Here is a 23744-nt window from a genome sequence, read left to right on the forward strand (position 1 = left end):
CAGGGTTAAGTGGAGATTAAGAAGGAAAATATCTAAAGTAACAATAATAGCAGATAATGAAAAATTACTGTAACACAAACTGAAATATAATGTTAGAATAAGTTAGAAACTAAATAAGTGTAAACAAGTAAAAAATAAATTAAAAAAACTGAAATATCTTTATATAATTAAAACTATCAAACAGAATACTAATTAAGTATAAATTCAGTGTTGATCAGGTTGGGATAAAAGTGGGCTTTGGCATGGGACAGTAACAGTTATTGTAACGTTCCTACATTTTTATACCAGATACGTTAATAACGTTTTTAGGCTGAGAGTAACGCAGTGCTGCTCCTCCCCCACCTGTTGCTGCACACTACCTGTCAGCTGGCTAAAAGAAGGCTACTTTTCTTATCTCACACTTAAACTGTGAATAAGACATTGGGCTGATGGTAAATATGTCATGTTTGTTTTAAATGTTGGTGTAAATACCATGATACTCAGAAAAAGTGTTATTTTTACACAAAGTTATCATACAGGGAATATCTTGTCTAATGAGCTAGTTGTTATGTATGTAAAAAACACAAGGTTGATGTTTTAAGAATTTTGCACTCTGGATCTTGATTTAAAAAAATATATTTATCATATAATGGCTCCTAAAATGAGGATTCCATATTGTCACAAGGCTGAAATGATACAAAGCTTTTATGGATTCACGTGCTCATGGAATCCGTTTTCCAGTACTGAAAACATTAAAAAGCCATTTACAGATAAAGTCTCAGTGTAGTAGAAACAAAGGCCATTTAGCCTTTGTTGAGTTTTTATGAGTGGTAATTTGGGCTTTTTTTTTTTTTTTGCATCCATTCCCCTACATTTATGAAAAAGTTCTTTTGAATTATTTGTATGCAAATGTCCTTTAGGTTAGTCTATGCAATTCTTAAAAAAAAAAACAATTTTATGCCACTCATAACTGGCTATTTAGTTAGCTTTTTCTATTTTTCAGTGAAACAGATGAGTTCAACCTCTGTGTTAGTGCTGCACGATAAATAGCGCATTTATCATTGTTCTCAATATGCATATCGCCAAAAACTGCGTGAACTGCAGTAAATATTTGCTAGTTATTTAAGTACCATGCATTCAGTCTTTCATTGCCAGTATTATTATTGGGGACACTGGTTTAACGCAACATAAAAAATGTTTCAGAAGGTAAAGAGGTGGCAGGGTGGGGAAGTTATTGAGAAAAACTACAAATTGTAGCAATTTTTCAATAGAACCTTGTAGTTCAGATGGAAATGCTGAATTATTATTTTTATTTCCATTATACTTCTCATTGTTCGGGATTTATGTTTACTTACACAATAACTCAATGCATGTCATATCATTGTCACGATATTCAGCAATATTACAGGATATTTTGGTGTTTATCTAACAGCCCTTACCTATCTGTGGCTCATTTTAATACATGAAGTTTTTGCTTATCAGCTTATTTTAATCACAAAAAACCTTACTCATACGTTAAATACGGCTTTTCCGTTGCACAAATTTTGTTAGCAATTTTTGTTAAACTGGCGAGCACAAAATTGTTTGTGCTTGCCTCTATTTCTGAATTACGTTTTCAACTAAAGGCCACAAAGCCAAGTTTTACAGATTTAAAAAAAATTAACAGTATAAACGGTGACTGAAACCAAGATGAGTCCGATTGATGTGACGCACTACGAGAAACCTCACCTGAAAATTCTGTTGAAATTCTGTTGAAATTCTTAGATACCAAACCTCTATCTGCATATTATTGACCTCACATAATGAGATTTCCTCCACAGAAACCTCATGGGCATGACCTCAGCCTACTGCTCTAGGACCTGTTGCTATGTTTACGTGTGTATTTATGATTGCAGGGTAGCATTGAGTGATTGGTGGTAAATGTCTGCAGGGAAGATGAGCAGGCTGAGGGAAAGAAAGAATGTGAGGCTTCTTCTGTTCTTGAATGACTTTTCCAGGGAGTTTCTATTCCTGGCTCTTTGAACCAGTGTTAAAGGAATGGAATGTATGAATCCACCTCTGCTGTTGCTCTCCGAATAACCAGCAATAGGCACCATGATGCACTTATTCAAAGGAAAATTATGGTGTGAGATGAAAGATATGTAGCAATCATCAACCTTCTGGGATAATTCTGGCCTGATAATTTGCTGCTCTCTGTGCAGAATTGGTCAAGTTCATCAACCTGGTTGGTTTCCTGACAAAGAGCACCCATTTTCAGTAAAGCTCAAAGTCTGAGCTTTCCTAATAATAATAATATAATAATAATAATTTTGATGTGTTCGTGTTCACGATCAAATTTCAACCATCTTGGTGTTGATTTGAGCAGACGCTAAAGGATTTCATGTAGTCCTCATTTTGTAATATTCCATCCACTTTGTGCATTGCTTTCACCACCATGCTTGAAATTGATAGTTTTTTTTTTTACATTTTAACCCCCACCGAAAAGGGTGACATAGGTTGTCACCTTCGCCTGTTGATGATTATATTGTAGTCCATTCAGCCTTGGACATATCTGCTATCCTAAATTCCTTTGTCAGCTGTTTTATCTGGCCTGTGGTTTTTTTAGTGTGCTGCAGAAGAGTTTTCAGTTATTTTTCTGGCTCTCTCCACTAAAATGAAGCTATCAATAAATATAGACTGTTCATTTATGTGTAAGCTAGCAAGCTTAAATGCAAAATCTAAGTAAACAAGAGAGTCTGCATCAAACATTCCTCATAACCTTTGCTTTAGATTTGAAATAATTAGGAGCTGTGAAGTGAACAAACACCACGTCCTGTAACCGGTGGGTTCGAATCCCCGCTGTGTCCTTCACTGTTGTGTTGTCCTTGGGCAAGACACTTCACCCACCTTGCCTGCTGATGGTGGTCAGAGGGCCCGATGGCACCGATTGTATGGCAGCCTCACTTCTGTCAGTCTGCCCCAGGGCAGCTGTGGCTACAATGTAGCTTACCACTGTCATTGTATGAATGGGCTTATGAATGGGTGGCTGTAGTTTAAAGTTTGGAGTCTTCGGACTTAATATTGCTCCATAATAGAGTCATATACCTCTTCAGATCGTGTAATTGATCGACAATAACGCATCCAGACAGCTAGAAAAGGAGTGGAAAAGGTTAAGAGGAGTGCCGTGAGACAGACGGGATTTTCCAGACGCATTGTCAAAACTCCTGAATTTGACTATCTCCAACGTTGTGTCTACCTGCCCTGACATAGTCTCCTCACCCTGCACTGCTTCTCTCCACTTCTGTGTCTGTCTTTTTCAGATTCACCTGATCTGTGTACATGTTTTTGTTCATTGCCATAGCTGCAGCAACACTTGCACTTACTGAGCAGAAGACGCCTGTAATTACACTCAAAAATGTGGGGATTGAGATGTGATTGTAATGATGAATGAGCATCGGGGGGGGGGATTAGCGGGTGGATGCATGTTCTGCCATGTACAGATCCGAGATTTGAAAAATTAATGTTCACGGAGAACTCTCCTTTATGTTTCAAGCACTTAGGTTTATCTTATAAATCCCATCTCCCCAGCTCTCTTTAAGTAGTTTTATGTTAAGCATCACATCATACGGCGGTGCGAACACTGAGTAGCGACAATAAAAGAAAGACCTGAACAAATGAGGGATGAACTCTGTTTTGAAATCATGTTGAAGCAATTCATGTTTTTAGAAGGTTGCCATGAAACACAAAAACCATCATTTGTGAAAATTTCCATCTCAAAGCAGAATTAGAGCCAGACTGAGACTATTAATAGTTACTGTTTGAAAACACTTAGCACATCTTCCTTTTATTAACACACGTGAGGATTAATAGCTGTGGTAAGAATTGGACTTTGCCTTGTTGCAGCAAACATGAATGAATCTGTAAAGTAATTTGCTTCTTTTTATTTTTTATAGCACACATAAAGATTCTAGTTTTTTTGTGATAATTCACACAGACCATAAGGAAAAGGGCTACAAAAGTTGATTTTATATAAAGGTCATTTATTTGTTATTGCAGGATACATATGTGTTTGCAAAGTAGAGAAGATCTTCCAACCAAATTGGTAATTTCAGGAAAAAGTACCATTTTCAATGGCTTTTTTTCTATGCTCTACTGTATTATTTGCCAGATAGATTTATAGAGATTTAACAGACTTGCGCTGTTGTTTTGTAACTTTGTTAGCACAAGTGGTTTGTTTTTTTAAATTTTTTTATGTTAAGAACTGTACCTGTGCTCTTATTTGAGGAATTATTGACTAAAATAGCCAATTATTGTCCTGACATAGGACGCTGCATACTTTCTGATGCACCTTCCTCTTTATTTATAAAAAAAATACATGTTATATGTGATTTATGACAGAGCCTGAATTTAGTTTGAGTTACTGTTATAAGCTGTTGTTATTTTCACAAAGGCAGCGACATGAAACTGCTTGGCTCATTTGAGTAGCAACAGACTAAAATCAATATTCTTGAAAATATTTATGAAATGTTTTATTTTTCTTTCTTCAAAGGATATATATTTTGTACAACAACCACATTCAGCCAATTTAAGGCTACAGTTGTGGCCTAAAGCTTTGAGTGTGAGTCCTGTTTTTCTTTAACTTTACTCTTTTTTTGTGGTAGCAGTTTGCATCGAGGATAGGTTGCTATGAACTAAGGTTGTCAAAATAATCAAAATATCAATATAATCAATATTTCAAAAAATAATTATTCAAAGATACTGATTTGCGTCAAAATCAATATAAAGTCACTCTTTCTCATTTGCCCAAATTGTCATGTGTCTTCCTTCGGCATCATTTCAGTGATTTTTATCATTAGCTTATTGCTAACAAGGACAAGCCTGTACTTCTCCTTTAATTGCTTTAAGAGAGGTGTTTAAAAGGATTTTCCTGTTTGTTTTTTTTGTTTTTTTAACTATGGTTACTTCCCAGGAAGCATACTATTAACATTGTATCTGCAGAGACAGTGAAGAGAGCTTTTGGGCACCAAAAAAAGTACTTAAAAGGATACAATTAGAGGATTGGGTTGCCACCAGTGCAGAGCTTGCTCAGAAGGAACAGCAGCAGGCAGGTGTGGGTGACTTTTGGATGCTTGCCTTTTAGGAAGATCGGCATAAAAAAAAAGTCTGTTTTCTCTAAGAAACCCATCTAACTGAAATCTCAAGAATTACCAGGAGTGGACTGCAGAAGACTGGAGGGAAGTTATTTTCTTAGAAAACGCTCTTCCAGACTTTTTTGGACATCTGGCAAAAGGATTGTCCAGAGAAGAAAAGGATAATGCTGCCACGAGTCTTGTGTCATGCTGGAGTTGTGTCTCGCCCAAGAGAGTCAACTCACAATTCTGCTTGAAAACACTGCCATGAATAAAATAAAAATAAAACTCAACACTTTTCAAGATTTGCTTTGCTGGACCACCCAGAAGTAATTTGATAAGTAACTGAGCTTTTTCCAGCACAATAGAACACAATCTCACACGGTAAAAGTGATGCAGCAATTGAAACATTTAAATCTTATGTCTATGGCCAAAAAAAACCACTTATCTTGATCCCACTGAAAACCTGAGGTTAATCCTCTAAGAACAAGCAGGCAATAAATGTTAAACCTCCAAGCGTTGAAAGAGTAAGACTGGACTGTCACCAGTCAGGATTTGGAGCAGAAACTGATATCCATTAGGTCAGGGTGAATTGCCCAAGTCTTAAAAAATAAAAGTTATCACTGTGAATATTCGGACATGTGTTACATCATGACCGAAAGAACGAGATCCCGGATACAAGTGGCTGAAATGAGCTTCCTCCGTAGGGTGGCCGGGCACTCCCTTAGAGATAGGGTGAGGAGCTCGGCCATCCGGGAGGGGCTCGGAGTAGAGCCGCTGCTTCTCCACATCGAGAGGAGCCAGTTGAGGTGGCTCGGGCATCTATACCGGATGCCTCTTGGACGTCTTCCTCGGGAGGTGTTCCAGGCACGTCCCACTGGGAAGAGGCCCAGGGGACGGCCCAGGACACGCTGGAGGGACTATGTCTCTCGGCTGGCCTGGGAACGCCTTGGGCTCCCCCCGGAGGAGCTGGAAGAGGTGTCTGGGGAGAGGGACGTCTGGGCGTCTCTGCTGAGTCTGCTGCCCCCGCGACCCGGTCCCGGATAAAGCGGAAGACGACGAATACGAGAGTACGAGTACGAGTGTTACATCCCCTGTAAATGTTTAGGGGTGAGGGGCAGTAGAAGGGTTCTCAGAATTAGTATGCACAATTTACCTTCCACCTAGTGGACCAAAGACACTATGTGAAAACTAGACTGAAATGGCAACACTAACTTTGCTAGTCCTCAAACTGCCAAATGGCCAACAGTCAATCAGGACAGTTCCTCACACAGTTTAATGCTGTACTCCTGGGGAACAGAGTGGTGCCAGTTTTGCCCACTTAACCTGTAGAGCTGTAGGAAGCCAGGATTCTTCAAGACTCAGGAGATGAACACATCCTTCATTCACTGTTGGATGTAATAGTTACATAAACTTGATATCAGAGAAGCATCTGATGAAATGATCTAACAACAGTGAAGGAGTAATGTCTTCCAAAAGCAAAATTTCTGTCAGTATCAAAACATTTACCCATGACCATACAGGGAAATATCAGGAAGTATTAAGCCTCCTCCACTGCAGTTTACTGATAGGTTTTATGTGAATCTACTTATGATTAGCAAATTGTTAATAGCACCTATTTAAAGATTAGCCAATGGCTTTGTTATTATGGACCAATTTCTAGGCTGCCTTAAGAGGGGTTAATGGTTGGAAAATAGAACCACCACACAAAAGACAAAGAGCCACAAAATACTTGTAACTAAAACTTATATTAAAATTATTACAAAACAATACATGGTTTTCCTCTTGCTTCACAGCATTTCATGTCAAAGTCTGTAGTTAAAATAAAACTGTTCTAAGTTTCTTAGACAGTTTTACAACTCTGGTGAATTTCTTTGATGAAGAAGAAGTTGGGTCACTCCCCAAAACGACTGGACAACAAGAGTACAAGAGGAGACATCACTCTGACTTGACTGAACAGCAAAATAAATTAGTTTATTTTCTTCACGTTACACAAAACAGCAGCTTACAAAATGGCAGCCCATCCATCTCTCTCTGTCATATCCACCAATCCACTTGGATATATTTTAAGACCAGGTCTTTATTATATCTTTATTATAGAACACACCCCTGGTGCCCCCCCCCCCCCCCGGGGTGTGTTCTATCCCCACTCCTCTTCTCTCTGTACACAAATGACTGCACCTCATCGGACTCGTCCGTGAAACTCCTTAAGTTTGCAGACGACACCACTGTCATTGGACTGATCCAGGACGGTGATGAGTCTGCATACAGACAGCAGGTGGATCGGCTGGTACACTGGTGTGGTCAGAACTACCTTGAACTGAACCCACTCCAGACTATGGAAATGGTGGTGGACTTTTGGAGAACACCACCCCCCTCACCATCCTCAACAACACTGTATCGGCCGTGGACCACTTCAGGTTCTTAGGAACCACCATCTCTGAGGACCTGAGATGGTCTTCACACATAGACACTGTTCAAAGGAAGGCCCAGCGGAGACTGTACTTCCTGAGGCAACTCAAGAAGTACAACCTTCCACAGGAGCTGCTGGTCATCTTCCACACCGCCATCATTCAATCTGTCCCGTCTTCATCCATCTCAGTGTGGTTTGGCTCATCCACAAAACAGGACATGTCCAGACTGCAACGAATAATCAGGAATGCAGAGAGAATAATCAGGGCCTTCCCTCCTTCCAGGACTTATACAGGTCTAGGGTCAAGAAAAGAGCTGCCAAAATCTCTGCCGACCCCACACACCCTGCACATAAACTGTTTAGAGTTTTACCTTCAGGCCGCCGCTGCAGAGCACTGTTTACTAAAACCAGCCGCCACAGAGACAGTTTCTTCCCCCAGGCTGTTTCTCTGATGAACATTCAATAGAGTACAGAACAACAGCATACAGATGTTGCAAATGCACCTTTTTTATTAGATATGTGTATATTGTACATTGTAAATTGTAAATTTGTATATTCTGTAATGCAAAAACAGAACAAAAGAGCAAAGTGTACCAGAGGCAAATTCCTTGTTTGTATGTACGAACTTGGCAATAAAGCTGATTCTGATTCTGATTATTCATCAGATCAGCCCTAGACTATCACATTATCATTACCACCTGTGTTGTTTTTGATCAGCAGAGGGTTTTGTCATTGCACGTTTCCATAGTTGCCATTTTTGCCCAGACTCTTTCTTATTGTTGAATTGTGAACAATGACCTTAACTGAGTCAAGTGGTGTTTGCTGTGCTTTTTAAAATTTACTTTGTGAGCCGTTGAGGTACTCCTGGAGTAACTTTGGTAGGCCAGCCACAACATGGGAAAGTTTCACTTTGCTTCGCCGGAGTCCAAAAGCCTTAGAAATAGCTTTTTAACTCTTTACAAACTCATTAAGGTAAATGAGTTTTTTATCTGCTGTTGAGTTTATTTCAACCAGGGCATGATGCGTTGCTTTTTGGGATATTTCCTACTTTGTGTTGTCAGACAGGTCCTGTTTGTGTGAAGTCTCAATTCTACAGGTCAGGCAGTAAACAGGTTAGGTTGTAGCTTGTGAAACTGAACCCAAAAACTGTTGCTTTGCAGCACGGAGGTCCTGGGTTCGACTCCCGGCCAGGGGTCTTTCTGCATGGAGTTTGCATGTTCTCCCCGTGCATGGGTGGGTTCTCTCCGGGTACTCCAGCTTCCTCCCACAGTCCAAAAACAACATTGTTAGGTTAATTGATTTCTCTACATTGCCCTTAGGTGTGAATGAATGTGTGCATGGTTGTTTGTGTGTTGCCCTGCGATGGACTGGCGACCTGTCCAGGGTGTATCCCACCTCCCACCCATAGACTGCTGGAGATGGGCACCAGCTTCCCTGTGACACCACTATGGAAGAAGCGGTAGAAAATGTCCGACTGACTGACTAGAGCTAATTTGTTTTGGATAGCCTGTTCCCTTTACAAATAAAATTATCATTTGAAAACTGCTTTATGTATTTACTTAGTTTACTGGTGACTGACAGTAAACTTGGTTTGATGAGCTAAAACATTAAAGTGTGAGACTTAGAGCAAAACAGAAGAAATCCGTTAGCGGACGAATACAGGTCCTTCTCAAAATATTAGCATATTGTGATAAAGTTCATTATTTTCCATAATGTCATGATTAAAATTTAACATTCATATATCTTAGATTCATTGCACACTAACTGAAATATTTCAGGTGTTTTATTGTCTTAATACGGATGATTTTGGCATACAGCTCATGAAAACCCAAAATTCCTATCTCACAAAATTAGCATATCATTAAAAGGGTCTCTAAACGAGCTATGAACCTAATCATCTGAATCAACGAGTTAACTCTAAACACCTGCAAAAGATTCCTGAGGCCTTTAAAACTCCCAGCCTGGTTCATCACTCAAAACCCCGATCATGGGTAAGACTGCCGACCTGATTGCTGTCCAGAAGGCCACTGTTGACACCCTCAAGCAAGAGGGTAAGACACAGAAAGAAATTTCTGAACGAATAGGCTGTTCCCAGAGTGCTGTATCAAGGCACTTCAGTGGGAAGTCTGTGGGAAGGAAAATGTGTGGCAGAAAACGCTGCACAACGAGAAGAGGTGACCGGACCCTGAGGAAGATTGTGGAGAAGGGCTGATTCCAGACCTTGGGGGACCTGCGGAAGCAGTGGACTGAGTCTGGAGTAGAAACATCCAGAGCCACCGTGCACAGGCGTGTGCAGGAAATGGGCTACAGGTGCCTCATTCCCCAGGTCAAGCCACTTTTGAACCAGAAACAGCGGCAGAAGCGCCTGACCTGGGCTACAGAGAAGTGGTCCAAAGTACTTTTTTCGGATGAAAGCAAATTCTGCATGTCATTCGGAAATCAAGGTGCCAGAGTCTGGAGGAAGACTGGGGAGAAGGAAATGCCAAAATGCCAGAAGTCCAGTGTCAAGTACCCACAGTCAGTGATGGTCTGGGGTGCCGTGTCAGCTGCTGGTGTTGGTCCACTGTGTTTTATCAAGGGCAGGGTCAATGCAGCTAGCTATCAGGAGATTTTGGAGCACTTCATGCTTCCATCTGCTGAAAAGCTTTATGGAGATGAAGATTTCATTTTTCAGCACGACCTGGCACCTGCTCACAGTGCCAGAACCACTGGTAAATGGTTTACTGACCATGGTATCACTGTGCTCAATTGGCCTGCCAACTCTCCTGACCTGAACCCCATAGAGAATCTGTGGGATATTGTGAAGAGAACGTTGAGAGACTCAAGACCCAACACTCTGGATGAGCTAAAGGCCGCTATCGAAGCATCCTGGGCCTCCATAAGACCTCAGCAGTGCCACAGGCTGATTGCCTCCATGCCACGCCGCATTGAAGCAGTCATTTCTGCCAAAGGATTCCCGACCAAGTATTGAGTGCATAACTGTACATGATTATTTGAAGGTTGACGTTTTTTGTATTAAAAACACTTTTCTTTTATTGGTCGGATGAAATATGCTAATTTTGTGAGATAGGAATTTTGGGTTTTCATGAGCTGTATGCCAAAATCATCTGTATTAAGACAATAAAAGACCTGAAATATTTCAGTTAGTGTGCAATGAATCTAAAATATATGAATGTTAAATTTTCATCATGACATTAAGGAAAATAATGAACTTTATCACAATATGCTAATATTTTGAGAAGGACTTGTACTTTTTCACTGCACACTTTTATGCTTTCCTGTGATGTCTGTCATTGATTGAGGTAGAAAACTGCTCGTGGAACATTCGAAGCACGTCAGCTATGTTGTTATAGGAGTTCTTGCAGAATGGATGTTCTATAAATAAACTCACTCTCTGGACTTCCTTCAGGTGCACTTTAAATAAAGCTCCTTAAGTCATGTCACTTAAGTCCTAATATTTAATGCCCTCAATATCACCTATTTATGACAAGGAATGAAATTGTGAAACTCTTGCTATTATGTTGACATCTGTAGCTATCCCTGTAAAGTACACTGATGTTTGCTGAAGATTTCCTCCTTAGGCATTCATACCTGGTGGTTTCACCTGATGTTAATCAGAATGTATTTAAACACTTGGTTCCCAGCGACAAAACACCAGAGAAAAAATGTGTTCCTGCTGGATTATTCTCTTCTCCGTCTCACTCTCATGTCATTCACTGATCATATACATCTGTCATCGTTTTAATTTTCTTTCATTTTTCATTGTGTCTGCATTTTTGGCTAAGGCCATTTGGCACAGTGTGAGGGGGAAAAAAAATAGCGCTCGTGTTTTTCTAAAAGGTGTGTGTGTTTATGCACAGTGACACATTCCATCAAGACAGAGCTGGAGGCGCAGAGATTCCCCCTGGAGTTTCATCACAACACAGCAGCGGTTCATGATGATGGAGATGCAGCTATGTTCACAGAGTGTGCTGTCAGCGTGGGCTCGCATACAGCAACAGTAGCTTAGGCTACAGTTTGGGAAAACACGGAAAGTTTGTGTCAGATTGGCCTCCTTCGTTGCTGCTCTCGTAACTTATTGTGACACTTGGTGTTGACTTTGAGCTGCACTGTGTGGGTTTGGCTCTGTCCTTGAGGGAAATCAGCCTATTTGTCTTTGAGAACACTGAACTGCTCTAATTTGGGTTGGCCTGTAACGTGTTGAGTAAAGGTGTAATTGTCTGTGGTTTCTCTCCACAACCTCCCCTTGCACACATTGAAGAATAAACACACTCTTTTCCTGATTCTGTCATCTTTTCTCCCCTTTTTTGTTTCCACTTTCAGGGTATATCATTGACTTTTTTTCTTAGCTAAGTGTTTTTGGTTGAGACAAATTTGCCAATGTTTGGATTTAGAAAAAGCCTCAGGCGAGCAAGCCACGGACTTTCACCTATCAGGTCAGTTATTAGGATCGCCATATGATTCGTTCTTTAAACAACATTTATGACTGATACTTAGAAAAAAGTAAGACATTCCAGCACAGCTTAAATAATTAGACAATATATTGCTTTCTGTCCAATCTCACCTGTTTATATCATTATATGTGTTGTTCCTTGTTCCAAAGTGCAGACTGATACCTAAGGTGGTTATATTGTATTTCTGAATAGCCTTGTTGTCCTTTTTTCTTCTTTTTTTCCCCAAGTCCTCCTTTGTTTTGTTTCTCATTCTCTGTTTTCCTTCATCAGTTCCTCATCTCATTACACCTTCTCATACTTCTTTACCTATCCATTTTACCTCATTCTTGACCTTCTGCTTCTCCCTTTTCACTCTCTCTTGTCCTTCTTTTCAATTCGTTCACTTCCTTCTCCTTTGTTTTCCAACTACTATTAATTTTTCTTTTGGTTTTCTTCTTCTCATTCATTTCCATGTTTTTTTCTTTTATTCTCCTCCTGCTTCTACTCTCTTTTGTCCCCCTTTCCTATGTTCTTTTCCCCATTTCATCTCTTTTTTTCTTTCTTTTTTGTCATTTGTCTTACTCTTCTTCTTTCCCTTTCTGCTCCTCTAGAGCAAAATGTATTTAATGATGCATTGAAAAAAAAGAATTTGTAAAATGCATCGCTGAATTAAAATGACAGTGTTGTCCATGATGAGTGTTTGTAAACTTCTGGCACTCCATAATAGCACACATTTCCTTAAAGGTCTCCTACACCTGTGTAAATGCAACTAAATGTCTCCATTTGTTCCTGTATGTGAGACCATGCTTGAAAGCGGAGGCCACCGCTGAATTATTGTAGTTCATATTTATACACGTCACAATTCTTGGTCACTCTGGTGTCTGTGAGCACGCTCTTACAAACCTTCACACACTTATGGAGCCACATTCCACAATATCAGGCATGCATTTCAACTGGCCCCTGTGTGAGCACTAAAGAATTGAAACCGCCAAATGCCACACATACAGGGGTTGGACAATGAAAACTGAAACACCTGTCATTTTAGTGTGGGAGGTTTCATGGCTAAATTGGACCAGCCTGGTAGCCAGTCTACATTGATTGCACATTGCACCAGTAAGAGCAGAGTGTGAAGGTTCAATTAGCAGGGTAAGAGCACAGTTTTGCTCAAAATATTGAAGTGCACACAACATTATGGGCGACATACCAGAGTTCAAAAGAGGACAAATTGTTGGTGCTCGTCTTGCTGGCGCATCTGTGACCAAGACAGCAAGTCTTTGTGATGTATCAAGAGCCATGGTATCCAGGGTAATGTCAGCATACCACCAAGAAGGACGAACCACATCCAACAGGACTAACTGTGGACGCAAGAGGAATATATGTCATTCCCAAGACAAATTGATGCTGTATTGGCCGCAAAAGGAGGCCCTACACCATACTAATAAATTATTGTGGTCTAAAACCAGGTGTTTCAGTTTCATTGTCCAACCCCTGTACAGGTCCTTCTCAAAATATTAGCATATTGTGATAAAGTTCATTATTTTCCATAATGTCATGATGAAAATTTAACATTCATATATTTTAGATTCATTGCACACTAACTGAAATATTTCAGGTCTTTTATTGTCTTAATACAGATGATTTTGGCATACAGCTCATGAAAATCCAAAATTCGTTCGTTCGTTCGTTCGTCGTCTTCCGCTTATCCAGGACCGGGTCGCGGGTGCAGCAGACTCAGCAGAGACGCCCAGACGTCCCTCTCTCCAGACACCTCCTCCAGCTCCTCCAGGGGGAGCCCAAGGCGTTCCCAGGCCAGCCGAGAGACATAGTCCCTCCAGCATGTCCTGGGCCGTCCCCTGGGCCTCCTCCCGGTGGGACGTGCCTGGAACACCTCCCGAGGAAGGCGTCCAGGAGGCATCCGGTATAGATGCCCGAGCCACCTCAACTGGCTCCTCTCAATGTGGAGGAGCAGCGGCTCTACTCCGAGCCCCTCCCAGATGGCCGAGCTCCTCACCCTATCTCTAAGGGAGTGCCCGGCCACCCTACGGAGGAAGCTCATTTCAGCCGCTTGTATCCGTGATCTCGTTCTTTCGGTCATGACCCAAAGTTCATGGCCATAGGTGAGGGTAGGAACGTAGACCGACCAGTAAATTGAGAGCTTTGCTTTTCGGCTCAGCTCTCTCTTCACCACAATGGACCGGCACAGCGTCCCCATTACTGTGGCAGCTGCACCGATCCGTCTGTCGATCTTCCGCTCCATTCTTCTCTCACTCGTGAACAAGACCCCGAGATACTTAAACTCCTCCACTTGAGGCAGAAACTCCCCTCCAACCTGAAGAGGACAAGCCACCCTTTTCCGGTCGAGTACCATGGCCTCGGACTTGGAGGAGCTGATCCTCATCCCAGCCGCTTCACACTCGGCTGCGAACCGCCACAGCGCATGCTGTAGGTCTTGGCTAGAGGGGGCCAGCAGGACCACGTCATCCGCAAAAAGAAGAGACGAAATCCACTGGTCCCCAAACCAGACCCCCTCCGGCCCTTGGCTGCGTCTAGAAATCCTGTCCATAAAAGTTATGAACAGGACCGGAGCCCTGCCGGAGTCCCAAAATTCCTATCTCGCAAAATTAGCATATCATTAAAAGGGTCTCTAAATGAGCTATGAACCTAATCATCTGAATCAACGAGTTAACTCTAAACACCTGCAAAAGATTCCTGAGGCCTTTAAAACTCCCAGCCTGGTTCATCACTCAAAACCCCAATCATGGGTAAGACTGCCGACCTGACTGCTGTCCAGAAGGCCACTATTGACACCCTCAAGCAAGAAAGTAAGACACAGAAATAAATTTCTGAACGAATAGGCTGTTCCCAGAGTGCTGTATCAAGGCACCTCAGTGGGAAGTCTGTGGGAAGGAAAAAGTGTGGCAGAAAACGCTGCACAACGAGAAGAGGTGACCGGACCCTGAGGAAGATTGTGGAGAAGAGTCGATTCCAGACCTTGGGGGACCTGCGGAAGCAGTGGACTGAGTCTGGAGTAGAAACATCCAGAGCCACCGTGCACAGGCGTGTGCAGGAAATGGGCTACAGGTGCCTCATTCCCCAGGTCAAGCCACTTTTGAACCAGAAACAGCGGCAGAAGCGCCTGACCTGGGCTACAGAGAAGCAGCACTGGACTGTTGCTCAGTGGTCCAAAGTACTTTTTTCGGATGAAAGCAAATTCTGCATGTCATTCAGAAATCAAGGTGCCAGAGTCTGGAGGAAGACTGGGTAGAAGGAAATGCCAAAATGCCAGAAGTCCAGTGTCAAGTACCCACAGTCAGTGATGGTCTGCTGCTGGTGTTGGTCCACTGTGTTTTATCAAGGGCAGGGTCAATGCAGCTAGCTATCAGGAGATTTTGGAGCACTTCATGCTTCCATCTGCTGAAAAGCTTTATGGAGATGAAGATTTCATTTTTCAGCACGACCTGGCACCTGCTCACAGTGCCAAAACCACTGGTAAATGGTTTACTGACCATGGTATCACTGTGCTCAATTGGCCTGCCAACTCTCCTGACCTGAACCCCATAGAGAATCTGTGGGATATTGTGAAGAGAACATTGAGAGACTCAAGACCCAACACTCTGGATGAGGTGAAGGCCGCTATCGAAGCATCCTGGGCCTCCATAAGACCTCAGCAGTGCCACAGGCTGATTGCCTCCATGCCACGCCACATTGAAGCAGTCATTTCTGCAAAAGGATTCCCGACCAAGTATTGAGTGCATAACTGTACATGATTATTTGAAGGTTGACGTTTTTTGTATTAAAAACACTTTTCTTTTATTGGTCGGATGAAATATGCTAATTTTGTGAGATAGGAATTTTGGGTTTTCATGAGCTGTATGCCAAAATCATCCGTATTAAGACAATAAAAGACCTGAAATATTTCAGTTAGTGTGCAATGAATCTAAAATATATGAATGTTAAATTTTCATCATGACATTATGGAAAATAATGAACTTTATCAGAATATGCTAATATTTTGAGAAGGACCTGTATGTCCTGTATAGTTAGCTTTTTAAATGGATGCCTTGCTGTCAGGAGAAATTTTTGCCCCCCCCCCCCCCCCCCCCCCCCCCCCCAATGCTGACAGAGCAGGGCTGGCTTCCCAGAACAGAGAATATCTGGCAGGTTGTTGGAGAGGCCCAGCAGTCACAATGACTCCCCCTCCCCAAACATAAAGGCATCCACACACACACGCACCCACACACTCTCTCTCACGCACACACACACACACACACACACACTCATTCACTGAGTGATGTACACAAATGTCCGTCCTTAAAACCATGATCGCTTAGGCTAGGCCTTACATAATGACAGAGAATGGAGGCATTAAAGCAGTTTGTTTGATTTAAGTTGTCAAGGCGCCCTCGGCCATGCCCTCCTCAGCTGGTTTTGATACCCGCTGCACGTATGTGTTTCATCCACTTTGTTTCTGGAGGAAAGCTGAAGGGAAGGGGCTCAGAGACACATAGTTATTTTGTTTTGGAAAGAGTTTTTATTGTGGCATGTAGTAGCAGAAAATAAGAGTGGTTTTACCTTCTGCACGTGGTTGTGTAGTGTCATGTCTTTGTGAGTCTCCACTTTCAGCTGTTGAATCAGATTTTGTTTTCTGTTTTTGTCTATTAACATGAACTTCTGGGTTTTAGTTCCCCACATTCAAGTCAAACCTTATAGTGTAGAGTCAGTGTGGGGCTTCATACTGGACAGACTGTAATAATGCATGCTATAGAGTACATTTAAACTGTATGAAATGTTGTATTACTCCAGTGTCTGTGGTTAGCAATTCCAGTTTGGACCCAAATGTTGAAGTTTGTTTGCTATTTTAGTTTTATTTAATACTTCTAATCAAAATGGTATTGTGATTTAAATTGTCGGTAGATGTTTAAACACTAATTGCAACATCAGCGAATGGCAAACACACATTTCAGGACCTTTTTTGAAAAGAGTCCTGAAATGTGCCAGTAGCCAGTGAAGGGAAGTTAAATGCTCAGACTTTCTTGTGTCAGTGAAAAGACGTGCTGCAGATGCCAAATGGATGCGTCACTAACCCCAAAATAAGGCGCATGTAACAGTCTAGATTTAACAAAGGCATGGTTTACTGTTTCAAAAAGGTGCCCCCATGTCGATGTCAAGTCCAAGAAGTAAACCTAAACTACAAACGAGGGATTTTAGAGAGCTTTCAGTGGTTTTGTTCCTACATTCGCAGAAAAATACATAAAAACCAGTAAATTCAAAAATAAATAAATAAATAACTATCCTAAATAGCAAACAAATTCCCACATAAAACTCTTCTCCCTGTGAATATCAAGTAAAACTGCATTTGTAGGTAGACTCTGTACCCAAATGTTTCAAGTTTTATACCAACCTCTTGTGTTGGTATTATAGGTTGCCATTATGTAATATGCACTGTGTGTCTGTGTATAAAGTACCCTCTCACTTTCTCTTCTAATTGATGTAAAGATAAATGAAAATGCCAGAATGCAAAGTAAAAGCATGAGTGGAGTGTCAGAGGTAATTACACTGAGCCACAGAGTGTGATTGAACCTGATTAAACCTCCTCATGGTGTGTGTGCACGTTGTGAGGGGAATAGAGGCCCAGTGTTCTTGGGTCCCGGCTTTAAATAAGGGGTCTTTATCTGGCCGTGTGTAGGGCTGATGTGAACGTACTAAAGGGTTGGAGCTTTTTTTCCTCCATTTAGATGTGGCCCACGCGGCTCGCTCCAGGTGTGGTGACCACTAACCAGCTGGCTTTTAACCGTCACGCCTGATTGGGAGGCTGAGGCCAAGCTGGCACACACTCAAGCATACACACTCACAGCACACGTAGTTGCACAGACAGTGGTGCCTGCCCACAGCCATTTCTAATTTAAATTTGATTTCTACCCAAGTGTTTATTAATTTCACGCTAATTTTTTTATCATTCAAAGTGTAAGAAGGGATTTTGGGAGTTGGAGTATGAATTATATAGAAGCTCTATGCTTTCTAATGTTCTTTAAAGGTACTTTTTTGTTTAAGAGGATTTATGGGGAGGTCTTTTTTTTATTTGTTTTGTAACATTTATAAATATTTGGAATCAAAATTTTAATTCAACTAATTGCAAACAAAAAACAAAACGTATAAATGAATCTACAGTTCCCAAAATCCTGTGGTAGATCACTATAACAAAACTAAAATCACATCTATTCACACAGTAAACCTCAACCGGGTGAAAAAATACATTCCTAACATGGACACACAATATTGTAATTATACTAATATATATAGTTCATTAACTCTTTTTCTACATATCCCATTCAGAAATACTCTAAGAGACACAAATTCTACATAGAATAAATGTTTTGATTATTAATAGGGAGAAAATATCCTGAATGATATGAAATAAATGTAATACAATATTTGGTCATTATTCAGTAAAGTAATTTGAATTATTAATGCATTTTATGTGGTCTAGAGGTTTTACGCAACTACCTTTGTGTCATTACCCAAACAGCTAACATATAAGAACAGCATTTCTTTCTACTCTTTATGTAGAATAATAATTATTCAATCATTAATCATGTTTTGTCCCACAGCAGTCATTGTCTACATTTATATATAGTCTGGTATTTCTTTGAATAAAGTGACAGTTGACCTGTTTATTATTTATTTTTTGCTCTTGAATTTTAATTGCATGAATAGTATATTAAATTGATGAAAAGCATAAAAGACAAACACTGAATCATTTAAACAATGGGTAAGCCCAGATGAAGATGCCATGGGTTTGTAAGCTATTGATGGGTTAATACAGGACATAGGAGTCAGGTGGGGCCTCTGGGTACATTTTAAAGGAACATCTCAAACACACTGCTGGAATCAACATGGAAACAACTGGTCTGACTCCTCCTAGGATACAATTTCCAGATGCCTCAAGGTGCAACAATTATCTGTTTGAACAAATGGACATAAGAGTAAACACAATGGGAATGCCCAGTGATAAAACTATTTAGGAAGAAAACTTCAATACATGAGCTGGTTTTAGTGTAAAATCTGTGAATCAATTCCTGAACAAAAGCACCCTCTGAAGATGTGCTTTTGTTCATTTGGGTTAAAATCAGCAAGGAAGAAGCTATTATTTCAAAAGCAATAATTTAAGTGTTTGGCCAGAATGACCATTGTTACATTAAGAGGAAAAGAGCGAAGCATGCAAACCCAAGCAGACTATCCCAGTTGTGAAGTACAGGAGAGGCAGCATCATGTATGAGGGTTTTTGGTGCAGGTGGAAATGGTGTATTTCACAACATAGATGACATCATGAGGAAATAACCTTACTTTGAAATATCTAAGTAACTTCTAAAGACTGTTATCAAGAAGTTAAAGGTGTAGTCAAATGGGTCTATCAAATGTACAATGACCCTGAGCATGTAACTTTCTGACTTTGAAGAAAATCTCAAAAACCTGGTTTCATTTTTCTGGTTTTGAGCAAATAAAAATAATTTTAGTAATTTGCATGGTAAAAGAAAAGTTTGCTGTAGTCTTATTTAATGATGTGGCTACACTGTAAATAAGTCAGTCTGCCCTGGGGTGACTGGTGTTGAAAATTTCCCTCTCTCTTTCCCAGATCTCCTTTGACTTGGCTGAGTACACGGCTAACGTGGACGGTGTGGGTACATTGCGTCTCCTGGATGCCATCAAGACATGTGGTCTGACCAGCAGCGTCAAGTTCTACCAGGCCTCCACCAGTGAGCTGTACGGCAAAGTTCAGGAGATCCCACAGAAAGAAACAACGCCTTTTTACCCCCGCTCACCTTACGGTAACACCAACTAACACATGGAATGCTGTAGATTCACAATGAAGACAGCATGAAATATGTTCTGTGTTTACGTTTTGTCTGGAACTTGCATGTGATCATTTAAGCACTTACAAATTACATGATATCTCTCTTGGTGCATTTATGAATACATGTCTTTAGGAATGTGTGTGTGAGTGAATAGAGCAGTGCTTTAGAGCTCTAACTCCCTCTGAGCTCCCTTCACACCCTGAGGCCAAACGTCTGATTGAAGACTGGAGTGGCTGTCTTTTTAACAAAGACACCTTTATATCCACAGCACTTAGCACTCGTTTTCAGCTTCCACACACGCACACACACATAAACACAGCCTGCACACGTATGTTAGCGATCAGGTTTAATGTTCTCTGTTGTCTCAATGCTCTCCCTCCTGACACTTTCCCCATCTCTCAGCACTCAATCTGAAGGTGAATAGGAGACGCGTACCGAGCTGGTCCTCTATTAATTAGACCTGGGAAGGGGAAGGTGGAGGCAGAGGTTGTCATGGTGAACTCCCTTCACCTCTGGTGTACATCCTGACCTATGGCTTAATCAACAGGCACCTCCCTTCATTCGCTTTGGTATTTGACTCATTACAGGAGAAGGGAGGATGAGGAGGAGTTTGGTTAGAGATGGTGCTGCTCTTGGTCAATAAGTGAGAGTCTCAGATTCATGCTCTTGAGAGGAAGAAACGATTTGTAGAATTTCTATCTTTAACCCCAGGATGTGGTCTTATTGTCTTGTTCTGTAACTTTTTGGAAGAATTTATTTCTCTGCTTGTCACTTTACGGTATTAGTTGAAGCAGATTTTTGAATGCACTGATTTTGGTTTTTACTTTTACAAAGCTGTGACCTGCCTGTTTAGCTGTTGGCGTTACAATTTCTGTCTAAGACCTATTATTGACTCCACAGTAATGATTTATTTTATTAGTAGTTGAATTAAAAATATGACTATTTAAAACAATAATAAGTATTTGAATGAAAGAAAGTCTACACAGACCATGTTTTTAAGATGTACAGAGCCAGCAGTATTTATACCCCTTAAACTCTTCCACAAACTTCTATTTGTTGCTGGTGTTAGAATCTGTTGACTTGATAACTGATTGCCGTTCTCTTTGTGAATATGCCCATTGTCTTAGTTTGTCACATAAAATCCAAATAAAATACTTTGAAACATTGTAATGTGATTAAAAAGTAGGAATGGTTCAAGGGTTATGTGCCAGTAATGTTAGAGGCCATCTGGGCCATCCAGATATATATGTTTTTCTCTTCAGAGTAAACCTTTTTTCGTCTTTTAAATGTTGCATGTTTGGCAATCTCTTGGACAGTTCAAACGGGTAGGTTTTTGGTGTGGGAGGCTTTTTACCCTTTGAAGATGTTTTTCTTTTTCAATCTCTATTTGCGCAGAATCGATCGTATTCGATTGTTGAGCTTCGGTCAGTGAGAACCCTAATCTTGGTTAAGGTATTCCGTCTGTTTCTTAACAGACGACTCATTGGATTTTCCAACTTTTCGCAGTTGACATTTTTTGAGTCTAAGACTTTTTTATGCTTGTAACCTTCCGGATCTTTTCAGAACTTTAAAATCACTCTCCTTCCTTTGGCAGAGATGGAACATTTTGAAAGACTTTGCTTCTGCATCGCAACTCTCCTGTCAAATTTGACAACAAAAAGCCTTTTCTGTATTTGCCATCACATAGTCATAAACGTGTGAATCCTTTACAGGAAATAACATGAAAGCCAGATTTCTGAACAGATTTGGCCTTTTTAAGACTATACTTTTAAAGTTTATATCAGCTGATAGACAGCCTGTTTCAGTTTAAATGCAGTTTTCAATAATTTGCCTACTATTTATTTTGCTCCTGTTTCTTCTTTATGCATTCTGGTCTACGCACAACCTGCAATAGAATCACAAGCATAAAATGCAAATACCTCCGTTTATGGTTGTTGTCTATTTATCATTTGATATTTCTACCCCAGTCATCAGGTTTTGATCAAATTTTAATGTATTGTAGTAATAATACTTAAATGGACAAACCAAGAACTGTCATTATACAGAGCAGATATTTATAATATTTCATGTTTTCATTTTCTTAGGAGCTGCTAAACTTTATGCCTACTGGATTGTGGTAAACTTTCGTGAGGCATATAACATGTTCGCTGTCAACGGGATACTCTTTAACCACGAGAGTCCGAGGAGAGGTATGTAAAAATCATGATATCTTTTTAGTGTGACTTGGGAGAAACGGTGTATCTGAAAAATATACTCTATAGAGTCAATCATCCAAATCATTGATTCCGGTTGTTCCAATTACTTCCATGCCCACAAGCGTAATGAAATTCCAAGTGGTAGGTCACATAACATCCCAGAGTGCGGTAAGCTGATGCTGAGGCACAAAGTTCGCAGAAGTCGCCAACCTTCTGCTGAGTCAGCAGCTACAGATCTACAGATGTCAGGCAGTCTTCAGATTGCTTAACAACAGTGTTTAGAGAGCTTCATAAAATGGGATTACATAGCTGAGCATTCATGCCTTACATCACTGAGTGAAATGCAAAGTGTCAGATACAGTGGTGTAAAGCTCACCCTTACTGGATTCCAGAACATTCATGACATCTTCTTGGGAGTGACCTCTGGCTATCCAGAGATGCATAATAGGTTATTGTAAAATTATTGTAAATAACATAAAACATTTGTCTTTACAGAGGTTTGCTCATTATCTACATGTTTTTGACTGGGATAAGGTTTCTATTATTCTAGATGTGAAAAATTACATTTTTTTATCAAAACTTTATTGAAATCCTTGATAAACATAGTTTATTCACTATTATAGAGTTAAAGGTTGTGAAAATTCTAGGTTTAACCTGATCTTTTAAAGTTAATTCATGAGTGTAATCTGGTGTGGGCCAAACCCAGAAAAACAGATGCAAGCTCAGATTGGAAACGTTTTAGGGAGCTCCACAATAAATGCAATGTGGTGAAAAGACATACAAAGGCTGCATATTTTGTCTCTGAAACATAAATAATTTGAACAACCACTCAGAGTTTTGGAAAACAAGTCACTAGATGAAAAAAAAAACTGATGCATACTGGTTCACCAGTGCACAAAGTAAGGTACAGGAAATATTAATTCCTTAATCTTGTAAGCAGCCTTCCTATAAATATGAAATTGTTGTAGGTGCAAAGGGTCTGCCAACTCCATGTTAAAGCCTTTGTGGTAAGAAAGTCCATATGTGTGTGAAGGTAAGTAACCCAATACTTTTGGCAATACAGTGTATGTTTTACGACTGATAAAAATATTCTCTACTTTTCATACAGAAGAGTTATATCACTTTCTTTTGGCTTGCTTGAACATAACAAAATTTGCATTTAGAAAATATTGGAACACTGAACAGCCTGAATGTTGCAGAAGCTTTGAATAATTTTAAAACCACCAGGGTCAGTAAATTTATGTCTGTAGCCAGTTAGGAAATGTTTACATAAACAGGAGAACATTAGCATAAATACAGTGCCTTGAGAAAGTATTCGCCCCCCTTGAAAGTTCAACCTCTTGCCACATTTCAGGCTTCAAACATAAAGATATAAAATTCAAATTTTTTGTAAAGAATCAACAAGTGGGACACAATCGTGAAGTGGAATAATTTATTGGATGTGTCAAACTTTTTTAACAAATGAAAAACTGAAAAGTGGGGCGTGCAATATTATTCGGCCCCTTTACTTTCAGTGCAGCAAACTCACTCCAGAAGTTCAGTGAGGATCTCTGAATGATCCAGTGTTGTCCCAAATGACTGATGATGATAAATAGAATCCACCTGTGTGTAATCAAGTCTCCGTATAAATGCACCTGCTCTGTGATAGTCTCAGGGTTCTGTTCAAAGCGCAGAGAGCATCATGAAGACCAAGGAACACACCAGGCAGGTCCGAGATACTGTTGTGGAGAAGTTTAAAGCCGGATTTGGATACAAAAAGATTT

The 23744-nt window shown here is 40.4% G+C and overlaps 1 protein-coding gene across 1 annotated transcript in view; it reads left to right on the forward strand.

Moving 5' to 3' along the window:
• gmds (GDP-mannose 4,6-dehydratase) overlaps positions 1 to 23744 on the forward strand; it is a 259333-nt gene that overhangs the window by 73202 nt on the left and 162387 nt on the right. The window contains exons 5-6 of the mRNA XM_047375720.1: positions 19567 to 19759; positions 21871 to 21975. Of these exons, the coding sequence (XP_047231676.1) occupies positions 19567 to 19759; positions 21871 to 21975 (298 nt within the window). The remainder of the gene's footprint in view (positions 1 to 19566; positions 19760 to 21870; positions 21976 to 23744) is intronic.

The sequence above is a fragment of the Girardinichthys multiradiatus genome, chromosome 9 (assembly GCF_021462225.1).
Source record: "Girardinichthys multiradiatus isolate DD_20200921_A chromosome 9, DD_fGirMul_XY1, whole genome shotgun sequence".
Lineage (NCBI taxonomy): Eukaryota > Metazoa > Chordata > Actinopteri > Cyprinodontiformes > Goodeidae > Girardinichthys > Girardinichthys multiradiatus.